This window comes from Paroedura picta, chromosome 1, assembly GCF_049243985.1.
Source record: "Paroedura picta isolate Pp20150507F chromosome 1, Ppicta_v3.0, whole genome shotgun sequence".
NCBI lineage: Eukaryota > Metazoa > Chordata > Lepidosauria > Squamata > Gekkonidae > Paroedura > Paroedura picta.
The window spans coordinates 61356281-61370808 of NC_135369.1; the positions used below are offsets into that span (position 1 = coordinate 61356281).

The 14528-nt window shown below is 43.9% G+C and overlaps 1 protein-coding gene across 3 annotated transcripts in view; it reads right to left on the reverse strand.

The window, feature by feature from the left end:
* WDR26 (WD repeat domain 26) overlaps positions 1-4457 on the reverse strand; it is a 45552-nt gene extending 41095 nt beyond the window's left edge. For all 3 annotated transcript variants that reach the window (XM_077340557.1, XM_077340538.1, XM_077340548.1), the window contains exons 1-3: positions 3879-4457; positions 2081-2180; positions 1834-1890 (exon numbers count right to left, since the gene is read on the reverse strand). In XM_077340557.1, the coding sequence (XP_077196672.1) occupies positions 1834-1890; positions 2081-2180; positions 3879-4231 (510 nt within the window). In that variant the 5' untranslated portion in view covers positions 4232-4457. The remainder of the gene's footprint in view (positions 1-1833; positions 1891-2080; positions 2181-3878) is intronic.
* Between the last annotated feature and the right edge of the window lie 10071 nt (positions 4458-14528).

The window sequence follows — 14528 nt, forward strand, 5'->3', positions numbered from 1 at the left end:
GCCTGCTACTAGGAGATTCTCTCCCCAGGTACCACCCTCTGCCCCTGACCTTGGAGGAAAGACTGAAGCCATGTTTAGGATATGAAGATAATCTTCTTTCCAATTATTTTTTGCAGTTTCAGAAATACAGCAAGGATGCATCCAGCACCTGCCCCCAACAGTTTATTTAGAACTGCCTCCTTGGTTTCCAGATTATACGCCTAAATTTCAGTTCCAGATATATAGATAGCTCTCACAAATCTCAAAAATCTTAACAGGAATTATTTCCTAGTATAATAATGTGACTGTCTTTTGAAATCCTCTACGTAATGAATTTGATCTTAATTACAAATTCACAAATGAGGGTTTTAAAAAATCTATTTTAACAGGGCAATAAATAAAATTTAAATTAACAACACGGCAATACTACCCTCACACAACTTACCTTAATACAGTTTCCAAAACTGGCATCTATGAGGGTTTTTTTTTTAGTATTCACCTATGTAGGCATCTTGTTCTTTTCCTCTTACAAATTAAACACTTAAGTAGAATGCCAATCCATACTGAACTAGTTTATGACAACTTTTACAAAAATCAAATAGAAATGGCATTAAAAGATGATGGAACATCAGTTTCAAAATATTAAGAGCTGAATTGTAAAACTTCAGAGACACACATGTATCTGATTCCTACACTTTTAAAGTATTTCTATCCTATTCAAGATGTAAGATAACTGCTTAGTGTCATTCTATTAACTGCCTACTTATATCACTTTGCTAAGAAGGTAAAAAAATTGCTTGTTCTAAAAGGAAAGGTTTCTGACAAGTTCAGGCTTTGACCTGGTTAAAAGAACAAAACATAACTACTTTTAGGCAGCAACTGAAGTTTAGGGTAACATCTGTTTTCCAGATTTCACTTCCTGCCTGACAGGGAAGGGAAGAAAGAAAAGGAAAATACCCTTTTGACAACAGATGAAGCAACCAGAAGAATTCTAAGCAGACATCAGCTGATCCCAGTTTTTACAACCACCAGCAATAGTACTACTATATCTTTCACTTGAAGAGAAGAAATGTCCCCACTGTAAAAACAGTGCCCTATATGTATGCAAAGAACTATTGTAATGAAAAAAAATAGAGTTGCATTAAGTACTTCATGCCCCTTCCACTCCTATACTGGAGAAATTAAGACTAATTAACAGGACAAAATAGTTCAAACATACAGAATGAGACACAAGTTTTAAATGAAAAGATCACAAGACTAGTCTGTTTTAATTAAACAGAATACAAATCATAAAGCCCTGAGTTCTAGATGGTCATACAAATGCAGAACAAAAGGCAGTAGAACTGTCTGCTTGGAAACACTGTATGTCAATGAAACTTTATTCATACATGCCATACCTTCACAGTGAATATGATTTCCCAGAGACAATATACAGAGAAATGTTACAGTCCAGAATTTATTTACGAAAAACTTCTAGAATTAACTCCCAAATTATGTGTAAACTACAAGTTAAACAGACCAAAAAATGGTCTAGTCTCTGCAACAACATTATATCTATGGGGTGATCATATGCACTCTCCACCTCCATCCTCCATGGCATCCCAAAATAATCCATCAACAGCATGGGGGGAGTCTGCTGTGAGAGAGGAGTAATTCGCAAAAATTCCTTCTCAGTGGAAATTAACTCATAGTACTAAGCAAATGTCTTAATATTTTTAGACTTATGTAAAATACATTAGCAATAAGCAGGGAATGGCAGCTGGCACATATAGAACAGCTGACATGTATACCTATGCCAATTCCAACCAAGAAAAATTTAGTCAACAATTGAAACAGTTCAAGAATGTGTCTTACCACAATTGCATGAGGAGAGTGCACTAAAGGCTTGAGTTCATTCAGGTCGTTCTCAGCCTACAAAAAGCAATTTTTTAAGAGAGAAAGAAAAGGGTAAGCCAAGAATCATGCAACATTCTCTCCAAGTCTGTAGCCCAATTCTATGTATATTTACTCATAAGCAAGTCCCACAGTGTTCAGTGGTGCTTATTTCCTAGTAAGTGTTCATATAATTGCAGTCTCATGTGTAGTTAGATGGCCCCATTACCTTATCCCACTCTCCTTCCATGACATGATTGCGGAACTTGGTAGCAGAAGGATGCTCTAAACGACATCCTGATTCTTGCATTAGAAGATCAACAGTCTGGCTGCAGGAGACATACAGTATTAAAAAAGATATAGCTGACCAATAATACAATGAACCCATCCATTGACCCTACAGTCCAGAATACTCAGTAAAAAAACTGTTTCACTTGGACATTATAGTAATATTGTAAAATGGGATACAACTATGTCTAAACTGTGTACTCTCACAGCTATGTATGGATTGTTAACATCCCAGAATATCCATAAAGGATTTTTTTCCTGATTACAGTAGGAAAAAGAGGATTCAATTAAAACAGTGTTTTAGCAGCAAGCTGTCCAGATGAAAACAGAGCTATCATTAAACCTATCTTTAAGAGTTAGTTGAAGCCCTGATCTGCGCACTATTCATTAACGTATTTCTGCCTATTTCATGTCAGTTGCCTACTAGATTAGATTAGTTTATTTTATTAAGTATTCAACTGGTAAACCTAAAACCCTCCCCCAGCACTTTTAAAACTAAAAATAGCACATTTACTATGGTGTAGACTATGAACAGTCACGAGTTGTTGCCTGCTGTTGTAAACTTGCCTTATGTCAGTGTTGTGCTTATTTTGTGTACTAAGTTAATTAAAATCAATCCATTTCTACAGTGACACTTACATTCATGACATATACAAAGCCTTAGTTTTCCAAGGATGCATATTAAGAAAGAGAGACTTTTCTTGAAGCCTCAGCAAATACCTAGGTACCATTATGTTGCACTTTACAAGCTGGATTAACCAACTGCTTATGCCCTGTATTTATTTGCTTCTTACCCTCCCCCACCCCAGCTCCATGTCTATTATTCAGCTCAAAGTACTCCAAGCTACAGAAGAGTCAACACATTTGACATTATTTTTTAAGTAAACAGAGTATATTCAAAGGCTCCATCAAACCAAGTTGTACACGATAAAATCATGCCCATCCAAACAACTAGCCCAATATAGATATTTTCGAATTAAACCTGGCTACACATATTCATTTTATTATTTTCATTACATATGTTCACTTGCCAGAATCACATAAACAAATATCTCTGTACTTCATTGTGTTTATATTATTTCATCACTACCATCCTTGTAGTGATTTGTCTTAATGATCTGCCAGGCTCCTATACTACCACAGATGACAGAAGATCTACCTGTTCTCTCAATAGGAAGTTAAAACTGGACTAGGCCAGAAAAATAGGCCCTTGATTTCATTGCCTCCATTACTTCATTTGCTAGATCTACCTCCTCCCCCACATTTCCTTCTCTTCCATATTAAACTGCGACAGGATAATCTGTGGCAGAAACTGCTTTACCCAGGAGAAATATGGACCAACACACACAAAGTGCTGGCTTCTTTCCCTTGGGCATACAATGTATCCTAAAATAAACAAGTCTACCAGGGCTACTATTCCCATCAGCACAACCCTAGATCCCCTCAGCATCCTAATCCCCCACTAAAAGATTTTATCCGACTTCACTGCAGCTGTGATAATAGGCAAGCATTAATAACAGTGTCATCAACCCCCGCCAAATCAGGGTTTCTCCCAACAAACAGATTTTACCCCCCCCCCGCCGCCTCCAAAGAAAGCAGAATTACTGCAGGCAGAGAAAAGAATGCCTCATCGTGCGTCATCGAGCGCCCCCCAACACGTCCGAGGAAGACTTAAGCCCAAATATTGTGAGGGGTTTTTTTTTGGGGGGGGGGTCGCTGTCCTCGGCTCGGCGACTTACTTGAGGCCCAGCCCGTGAAGGTGCTGCCCGATGAGCCGGATCACGTCCTCGTCGGACTGGGAGAGCCGCTTCTTTTTCTTCAGGGCGCTGCCGCCGATGCCGCCGCCGCCGCCTCCCCCCATCTCGGCCACGGACCCCCCGGGGGCCGAGACCCCGTTGTTGACACTCGGCCCGCCGCCGCCCCCGCCGTTGTTAGCAGAAGGCAGCAGCCCGTTGGCATGAGCCAGCTGCTCCCCGGCGGCCGAGCCCGACGAGGCCTCGCCGTTTTGGGCGCTGAGGCAGCCCAGCTCGGGACCCTGCGACGACGGCGGCTGTTGCTGCTGCTGCCCCCCTCCTGCCCCATTGGCCTGCATGGCGCTGCTGCTGCTGCTGCTGCTGCTGCTGCTGCTCGTGCTGGCGCTGCCGGCGCTCCCGCTGGCTCTGAGGGGGTTGGCAGCTGGGGGGGCGAGCCCGGCGGAGAGCGAGGGGGACGGGGACGCGGTGAGGCCTGCTCTGCCCGTAGAAGCCCCGGGCTCTCCTGCTCCCTCCGCCGCCGCCGCCGCCGCCGCCGGGGAGGCCCGCGCTTTCTTCCGCGGTGGCGGGGAGGCTCCGCCGGTGTCCGAGTCGGAGGAGGAGGAAGCGGAGGCCAGAGTTTCCTCGCCGAGAGCGGCCGTGGTGGGAAGCCTGGGGGGGGGGGGGAGCAAGGAAGGGAGGCAGGGGCAGGGTGGGATGGGGGAGGTGGCGGGGGTAAGGAGCGGGGGGGGCCCTGTCCCTCTCCCCGGGGTCTCTCAGGAAGCAGCGGCAGCCGCCGGCTCTAGGGTCCCTCCAGCTACCGCTGCCCGAACCCCCCTGGCCTGGCAGCCCCGGGCACCCGGCCCGCTCCTCTCCACTAGCCGCTGGGTTTGTGGCTTCCCTGCCTAGCTGCAGCCTAATGGAGTCCGGGCCGGGACGTCACAGGAAATTCCTATACTGCCCCCTACACTCACTTCCGCTGCCTCCTGGGGTAGGCTAGGAGCGTGGAGGAGGAGGAGGCTGTGGGGCAACCTGGAGCAAGCGGCCACGGCCTCTTCGGCCCCTCTCTACAGCACCCCCAGCCGGGCGGGCATGCACCTCGACGCGGGAGGGGCGCGCTTTTGTCATAGCACCTGTCTCTGTGTGTCGCTGGGCTGACTATTATTCCACCTTGCTTATCTCATATGCCCATGTAGGGAGAGGCTACGGGCGTGTATCTTTTTCTGTCTCGCTCTCATTTGCGCTGGATCTTCAAAGCTGTACATAAACAGGAACTAAACTGTTGTTGGCCAGCGGTTCCGTATTTGCATAACTTTAGTGGTTCCAGATTCTGCTGTTGCTAGCTGTTTAGGGCGAAAAGTTTTCGTTCTGAAGATTTCTGCTTTATGGTTGTAGAGATAAAAATTATTTTGATAATCAAACTCTGTACACACAAAATGTGTTAAAGCAACGCACACAGACGCGAGCAGTCTTGTTCATTGTTGCAAAATCAAAACATTTTCCAGCTTTATAAATAAAGTGAATCACCAAAAACAAATCACAGTTTTTGTGCTTGAGAAAACAGAACTGCACACATAAAGAACAAAATATAGTAGATGAAATACAGAATAAGAATAAATGTACGGGCAGGAAATGGCTATAGGGTAGGGTTGCCAGCTCTGGGAGAGGCAATACCTGGAGATTTTGGAGGTGGAACCAGGAGAGGGCAGGGACCTTAGAATACAATGCTATAAAGTCCACCCTCCAACACATCGATTTTCTCCAGGTGAACTGATCCCTGTTGTCTGGAGAGCAGTTTCAATCCCTGGAGATTTCCATCCACCACCTGGAGGATGACTTGTTGTAGAAGTATTTAAATGTACCAGCGTCTGATGAATTCTGAAGAATTCTGAGAAACTGCTGAAGAAGTCCTAATGGGGCCACATGAGCAGTTCAAATGCAGACACTCTTTTCAAAGTTTTTTGCTTTTTCACTTCAACTAATTTACATGACTTGCAAAACCCTCTTTCAAATATTTACAACATAAAAGTGTGGATCCCAAGGCAGTGTGGCAAAAACTGGGACTTAAAATCAATTCATTTATTGATATATGATGTATGAAAAATAAGTTTTTTTGTAATGCAATTATTGCTGTGCTATAGTGTATAATAGGATATACCTTCCAGTGCATTCTGTAAACTCAGACATTGTTTAAATAAGGTCTGTATTATTTTTCATAAGCGTTTTTTATACTGTGCTCATATAGTTTTTTGGGTGTTCCTTACACTGTGATCCACATCTTTTGATTACCAACTAGATGTTGGCAACCATAATACAGGGTAAAAGATAGAACTGGCTTGCCACATGTTAAACATGAGTATTTTCATGCTAGGAAAATGCAGTAGTTGGGCATGCAGTCATGGGACAGCTCCAGTTTCCTGGATAAGACATCAGTTTTTGACCCATTCCAATCTGGCTTCTGACCTGGTCATGGGGTGGAGATGGGTCTGACCGCCCTAACAAACAATTTCCAGAGGCAATTGGATCTAGGTGGATAGGCGCTGTTCTTGCTGGACAGGGGTGGACACGGTTGGGCCACTAACCTAGCTGATATGGGAATTCAAGGCACAGCCTTAAAATGTCTGCAATATTTCCTCCAAGGTCACAATATAGGGTGACAAGGAGAACCTTCCAGTGGCAGACCCATGTATGTAGGATTCCACAGGGAGCTATTTTCTCCCTAATATTATTTAACATGTACATGCACCCTCTTGCCCAGCTGGTCCGGAACTTTGAGCTGGGTTGGCATCACTATGCTGGTGACACCCAGCTATTTCTGTTGATGGGTGGCCATCTGTATATACCCCCAGATTCTTTGGCCATGTGTCTCAAGCCTGCACTGTTGTAAAGTTAGCTGAAGTTAAATTCAACTAAGATGGAGGTCCTCTGGCTGGGTCACCGGACACAGAGGATGGCAGTAGGGGAGGATTTATCACGTCCCTTTCAACTCTCTTGTGCTGTTCTGCAGGGAGCGATACTCTCTCCTACTTCGTTTAACATCTTTATGTGCCCTCTGGCCCAGCTGGTCCAGAGTTATGGATGTGTTGTCACCAGTATGTGGATAACATCTGGCTCTGTCTCCTCATGGACAGCTGCCCGGAAACCCTGGATTCATTTGCAAGATGTTTGGAAGCCATGGCAACCCAGCACCTGCATGCAGGCGCAGAGCTCTGACTGGCGCGCTTGTGCCACCCCTCCCACCTGCACCGCGGCACTGGCTGCTTTGGGTGCGAAAGGCCGCTTTGGCAGTTGAAGTGCCCAACCCTAGACTTCAGTTGAGGACAGGGCAAGTAAGATCATGGGCCACTCCCCAGGCTAAGCTGGGACATTGGGCTATTCCTCATAACCCCAAGGTAGGGTGCTGTCTGGATTGGGTAGAGGGGGGATTTTTATCACCACTTGGGCATGTTGAATTTAATTGTATTGGGTTTTTTAAAAATCGGGCTTTATTGGGGGACAATGTTGTTACCTACCATGAGCCGCTTGTGGGAGGGGCTAGAAATTAAATAATAAATAAATAAATGGTTTTTAAATTAATTTTAAAACTTAAATTTAAATTTATTGATGTTGTTATGCATGTAATTTATTTTTGTAATTTTTTAAAATCTGCTATCTGCCCGGAGGCAACCAGGATATAAAAATTATTATTATGACAATTATTTAAGTGTGGGTAGGATAGTGTGAGCATTGAGAGGGGGAGAAGTAATTTGATATGACTATGACATTGTCCATGCTATTCCATAGATGTTTGTGACATTCACACAAACCCATCAGTACAGCTATAATTATCACTCCACATGCACATTAATAACTTTATTTATGACATGAAAAATTGGTTCTTTGGAAAGGACTAAACTGTTCAGAAAGAGAATCACCATCTGTTTTTAACTGTACTGGTTTTAATGTTTTAAGGGAAGTTTTATGGGCACTTTGTATTCTGTTTTTATATTGTAAGCCGCTATAAGATGACATTGTTGAGAGTGGCGATGCATAAATCAAAGCATAAATAAATAAATCTTTACTTAAGCCAAGAATGGAAGCAACAGGGAGCCAGTAGAACTGAGCAATTATTGTATTCTCCCAGTGACTCACCCCAAACAAGGAGTCAGCTTACCACATTCTCCTTTATCTGAAGTTTCTGAACTATTTTCAATATAGAGTCTCAAAACAGATCCCATGCAACATACTGCTAATAAATTGTTCATGTTTATAGCAAAAAATGAGATTCAGAAAACCTAGTTGTGTAGAACAGAAGAGTGTTATAGTCCGTGAGGTTCTTCAGAATAATAGTGCAATCCTAAAGAGAGTTCATAGAATCATAGAATCATAGAGTTGGAAGGGGCCATACAGGCCATCTAGTCCAACCCCCTGCTCAACGCAGGATTAGCCCTAAGCATCCTAAAGCATCCAAGAAAAGTGTGTATCCAATCTTTGCTTGAAGACTTCCAGTGAGGGGGAGCTCACCACCTCCTTAGGCAGCCTATTCCACTGCTGAACTACTCTGACTGTGAAAAACTTTTTCCTGATATCTAGCCTATATCGTTGTACTTGAAGTTTAAACCCATTACTGCGTGTCCTTTCCTCTGCAGCCAGCAGAAACAGCATCCTGCCCTCCTCCAAGTGACAACCTTTCAAATACTTAAAGAGGGCTATCATGTCCCCTCTCAACCTCCTTTTCTCCAGGCTGAACATTCCCAAGTCCCTCAACCTATCTTCATAGGGCTTGGTCCCTTGGCCCCAGATCATCTTCGTCGCTCTCCTCTGTACCCTTTCAATTTTATCTACGTCCTTCTTGAAGTGAGGCCTCCAGAACTGCACACAGTACTCCAGGTGTGGTCTGACCAGTGCCGTATACAATGGGACTATGACATCTTGTGATTTTGATGTGATGCCCCTGTTGATACAGCCCAAAATGGCATTTGCCTTTTTTACCGCTGCATCACACTGCCTGCTCATGTTTAGTTTACAATCCACAAGTACCCCAAGGTCTCGTTCACACACAGTGCTACCTAGAAGCGTATCCCCCATCCAGTAGGCATGCTTTTCATTTTTCTGACCCAGATGCAGAACTTTACACTTATCTTTATTAAATTGCATCTTGTTCTCATTTGCCCATTTTCCCATTGTGTTCAGATCTCGTTGAACTCTGTCTCTATCTACCGGAGTATTTGCCAGTCCTCCCAATTTGGTGTCATCTGCAAACTTGATGAGTAGTCCCTCCACCCCCTCATCTAGATCATTAATAAATATGTTAAAAAGTACCGGGCCGAGCACCGAGCCCTGAGGTACCCCGCTACTCACCTCTCTCCAGTCTGATGAAACACCATTGACAACAACTCTTTGAGTGCGGTTCTCTAACCAATTCCCTATCCACCTAAGTATCTGAAAATCCAGATTGCAGTCCTTCAACTTATCCATCAGAACATCATGGGGAACCTTGTCAAAAGCTTTACTAAAATCCAAGTAAATGACATCAACTGAATTTCCCCGATCCAGCAAACCTGTTACTTGGTCAAAAAAGGAAACTAGGTTGGTCTGGCAGGACCTGCTGAAGACAAATCCATGCTGACTTCCTTGGATCACCAAATTGTCCTCCAGATGTTTGCAGATCGCTCCCTTTAATATCTGCTCCATTATCTTCCCCACAACAGAGGTCAGACTCACTGGTCTGTAGTTTCCTGGGTCATCCTTCCTCCCTTTTTTGAAGATCGGAATAACGTTTGCTCTTTTCCAGTCCTCCGGGACATCTCCAGTCCTTAAAGAGGTTCCGAAGATGATGGACAAGGGCTGTGCAAGTTCTCTGGAAAGTTCTTTGAGTACTCTCGGGTACATTTCATCCGGACCAGGGGATTTGAACTCATCCAGTGCAGCTAAATGCCTCTCGACAACCTCTCTATCCATGTTAACCTGCCACCCAGACACTATCCTTTGGCTACGGCCATCTCTAGATGTGCCTAAACACTTTGACCTGTGGGAAAAAACAGATGTAAAATAGGCACTAAGCCTTTCTGCTTTCTCTGCATCTTTCGTTAGAGTTTGTCCATCCGCACCCAACAGTGGGCCTATTGCCTCCTTTACTTTACGTTTGCTCCTCACATAACTGAAAAATCTTTTCTTGTTACAATGGGCTTCCCTGGCCAATCTTAGCTCACTCTCAGTTGTACCCTCCTAAGTCCATGGAAGTCAACAGGTACAACTCTGTTTAGGATGGCTCTATATGAAACACAAGGTGATCGTAAGAGTCCTGCTGGATTATATAAATAATTGTCTAGTCCTGTATCCTGTCCCTCACATTAGCCAACCAGATGCCTTCAAGAAGCTCACAAAAGTACATGTAAATGATAGTTTCCCCCTCCTATTCTCAACCTCCTTTATAATTGGCATTAGTGTCATATTGTCCCTTAGCACAACGTTTCCATTTAATCATTAAGACAAATAGTCATTGATAGACCTATCCTACATGGATTTGCCTAATCCTCTTTTTGAGAAGTCATCACCAAACTAGTGGCCATCACCAAGTTTGTGGCAGTGACTTCCATAAATTCAATTGTTTATTATAAGAAGAAATACTTCCATTTTTCAGTCTTAATTCACCATTAGACTATCTCAATAAATGATTGTGAGTTCTAGCATTCTGGAAAACAGAAATTTTTGTCTCAATCCACTTTCTCAACACTGTACTTATTTTCAACTTTTAGCTTGTCCCTACCCCGAGCAGGGTGGCCATCTCAATGGCAAATCCCTTGAGATTTGGAAGCAGTACCTTTGGAGGGGAAAATCTAATATACCAGTTTGCCCTCCAAAGATGCCATTGACTCCAAGGGAACTGATCTCTAGTTATGGGGATTGGTTGTAATTCCAATTCACCTAACAATTAGTCGTCTTTTTATTTCATACACATGCAAGTATTTAAAGCTAAAAGGTAGTATTTCTACTTCTACAATCAGGATCTATTTTCTGTTCATGTATTCATTCATTTTCTTGATTTGTTGTTTAGTGTATCTCAGTGTACATTTTTGTATGTATGCATACCATCCTTTTGGTCATCATCATGGATCTGATAATGGGGACAATGGGACAGATTATCTATGTGGGAAGCTCCACAGCATGGAATAGGTCTCCTGACAACATTAACTGAGCCTTGTTCACTTATCTTTTTTTAAGGGCTCAAAACATGATTATATTTATTTCCAATAAATGTTCAATGATTTTTACAAGACATGGATCTTATGCTTCATACTCTACCTAATCAATTTTGTAAAATGTAACCACCCTAGCAACCTACCTAACTAATACTACCAGCTTCAAATAAATACAATATTCTTTCTCACATCCTGCCATTATAATGTTTTGTGATGTCGTGGAGTGGCAGTAAACAGCCGTCACATACTATCTGCATGATTAAAGATGATTGTTTTCAAAATACCTCTGGCCTGTCATCATAAATAATGCAAGGCAGCAGCTCCTTTCCCACTTCTTCAGGATACATGTAGTCATTTTAGAAGGGACACAATGACCGGGGGGGGGGGGGGTTGTAAGGAGCTAGATGGCATCTTCCCAGAGGTTTCAGGAAAGGATTATTTTACCCACAAGGGAGGTGGGGAAACAGAAAAGACATACGCCTTTGGTAAAGACAGGAAAGAGACCATTTTTGGTGGATTCCATCAGGAGCAAGGTGCTCCCACTGCTGAGCTCCAGCTAGAGGGCCACCATTGCTATGTGGAGCAGACAAAGGGCTGTGTCAAAACAAAGACTCCAAGGTAATAGGAAGCTTTTTGAACACTGTGACTTCCAAGTATAAATAATCTATCTTAGAATAAGACCAACTAGGTCATGTATTGAGTTGAGGGACATATGCTTCTTTTCTTTGTCTTCCTTGCTCAATCTGTTAGCTGGACTTTCTCCTTTAGATCAATTCTTTACTATTTTAAACACTTGTGGATGTTCCCCACACCACATAGACCTCCACCATTCAAGCACACTATTGAAAACAGATCATAGGGACAGGGAGGCAGTTGGCAACCAATCACTGGGGAGCAGGAAATATGGGTGCTAGGTTGAGCCTTGGAAAAGAAAGCTTTCCTCTTGGCAATTAATTCCTCAAACAACCATCTGGTGGCAGTGTATTAGAGGAGCATCCACAGTTAAACCCCCTCTGAAGGTTTGGTAGGTTAGGAGAGCAACATGGCACTGGGTTGAGACTTAAGGTGATGGTTTGTGCCTAGATGCCTTAGAGGCCCAGAGAAGAGGAGCATTCACAGGTCAATGGGATTGTTCCACCACAGAGTATTATGGAGTTTTGCTATATCCCATAATAATATGTAATACATTTCTGATGCCCAGGGCTAACTATGTGTACCCTTCAATAACACCCTATATAGACAACCATAACTTAACGCATGTATTAGATACATGCAGATAGGACATGTTGATAACAGCTGAGACAAAGATGTTTCCATATCTGTTTCAATAGGAAGGACATTTTTATCATTTGAATGTGTATAACATGACCACTCACTTTTGACAAATCAGAGTAAATTCAGCCAGCAATTTTTAAAATTAGAAAATCATAGTTTGTGTTTTAAATTTATACTACTTTAAACAAAATGCTTAGTATTTCTCTAGGTCTTTCACAGTGTGGTCCCAAACAGAGTTACACTCTTCTAAGCCCCTTGACTTCAAAGGACTTAGAAGGGTTTACTTCATATTAGAACTGCAATGTCAGTGTTCAAAGCACTTCAGATCCTGGCTCTGTAAAGTAGTCCAGCATTATTATCCCCATATTACAGTCTTTGAGGTGGAGAGATAGCAGCTTATGTAAGGCCACCTACTGTGAAACCTTTAGAAGTACCACACCCTTTTAAGCCCATTGATTTTAATGAACTTAGAAGAATGTATGCACATTGAGTTTGTAGCATAGTCAAAAACTGAACCAAGAACCTCCCAGATTTCAGCTCATTTAGTGAATCATAGAGTTGGAGGAAATCTCCAGGGTCATCTAGTCCAACCCCTTGGAGAATGCAGGCAATTCACAGCTATCTGCCTACCAGAGTCAGAGCAGGATTTAGTTGAAGAGAGGTCCTAGCCTATTTCATTTGTGGAAGAGTCAGAACGGGCCGCCCAGCACACCCGCCGCCTCGCTGGGCCGCTGGGTATGCTGGGCGGCTGCGGCGGGAGGGGGGGGCCTTTCAAAGCCCTTTCTGACGAACAGTCTTTGAACCTAGTATGCAATAAAGTAACAGCACTTTTAAACACGCAGGGCATAAAATAAAAGTATGAAGAAATTATGTCCTCTTTCCCTACACTTCCTTGCTCAAGAAGGAGAGAGGTTCACTTTTCCATTCACAACCCAGTCTCACCATCTGTTTACTGCACTTTATGAGGTGAGGCTCCTCACTGGCTGTTCTTCCAGCATATCCCAATTTCACTTGTGGCCAGGCAGGACCTGCCATTCTGCCTAGGGCAACCAGGGCCTTCTCTGCAGAAGGGGGTCTTGCAACCTTCCCCCTTGGAGGTTCCAGGAGAGACTGTCTTTCTGGCTGCTCCTCTGGCCTTTCACAATTGTGCTTGTGGCCAAGTCAGGCCAGGCTCTGCCGTTCTGCCTAGGCAACTAGGGCCTTCTCTGGAGAGACTCACCCTCCCTAGAGGGCTGGAGCCTCTATACCATTAGCTCCTCCCCCCGGTGGAACCTGTTTCCTCCATCCACATTGAGGCATGTGATCTTTTCCCTTCCCTAAGTCCCCTAGGAACCCTAGGCAATTTCAGCCTCTCTATCACCTGGAAGCCATTTAAGAATATAGGCCCAGGGCAGCCATTTTAAGAACCCAGACCAGCTGTGTTGCTAATAAAGAGACCTGTTTTTGAAGAATGTTTGAGTCTGTATTCACCAGACTGGCAGACTTAACAGGTTGTGTAGAGAGTGCATTATGTTAGCATGTCCAAGGAAGGACCCAAATGAAGAGGCACGCCTACCCAACCTGGATGGAGTGCAGCTATCAGTGGCTTGCTCTGCCAGAAACCTGGGAGTTTCTCGGTGCCCTCTTCTCAATGGAGACTCAAGTCATGAAAGTAGCGCGGCTGGCCAAGCCAAACTAATAGTGCCCTACTTGGCCACGGAGCACCTAGCCACAGTGATCCATGTAACGGTCACCTCTAGACTGAAGTTCTTTAACTCGCTCTATGCAGGTCTGCCCTTAACCTTGATCTGGAAACCACAGCTGGTCCAGAATGCAGCAGCCAGGATCCTCACAGCAACTCCATGGAGGTCCCACATTCAGCCCATTGTTCAACAACTGCTCTGGCTTCTAGTCGAATTCCAGATCAGAATTAAGGTTCTGGTAATCACCTTTAAGGCCATACGTGGTCTGAGCCCAGTGTACCTGAGGGACTGTCTTTCTGCCTACACTCCTCAAAGATCTTTACACTCTTCTACTTCCATCTGCCTGGTGATCTCTGACCCCAAGGATGCTCACTTGACCTCAACCAGGGCCAGAGCTTTCTCCATCCTTGCCCCCACCTGGTGGAATGAGTTCCCAGAGGAGATTAGGGCCTTAATGGAACAATCCCACAGGGCCTGCAAAAGGGAGCTTTTCTGCCAGGCATTTGGGTGAGGTTGACCAG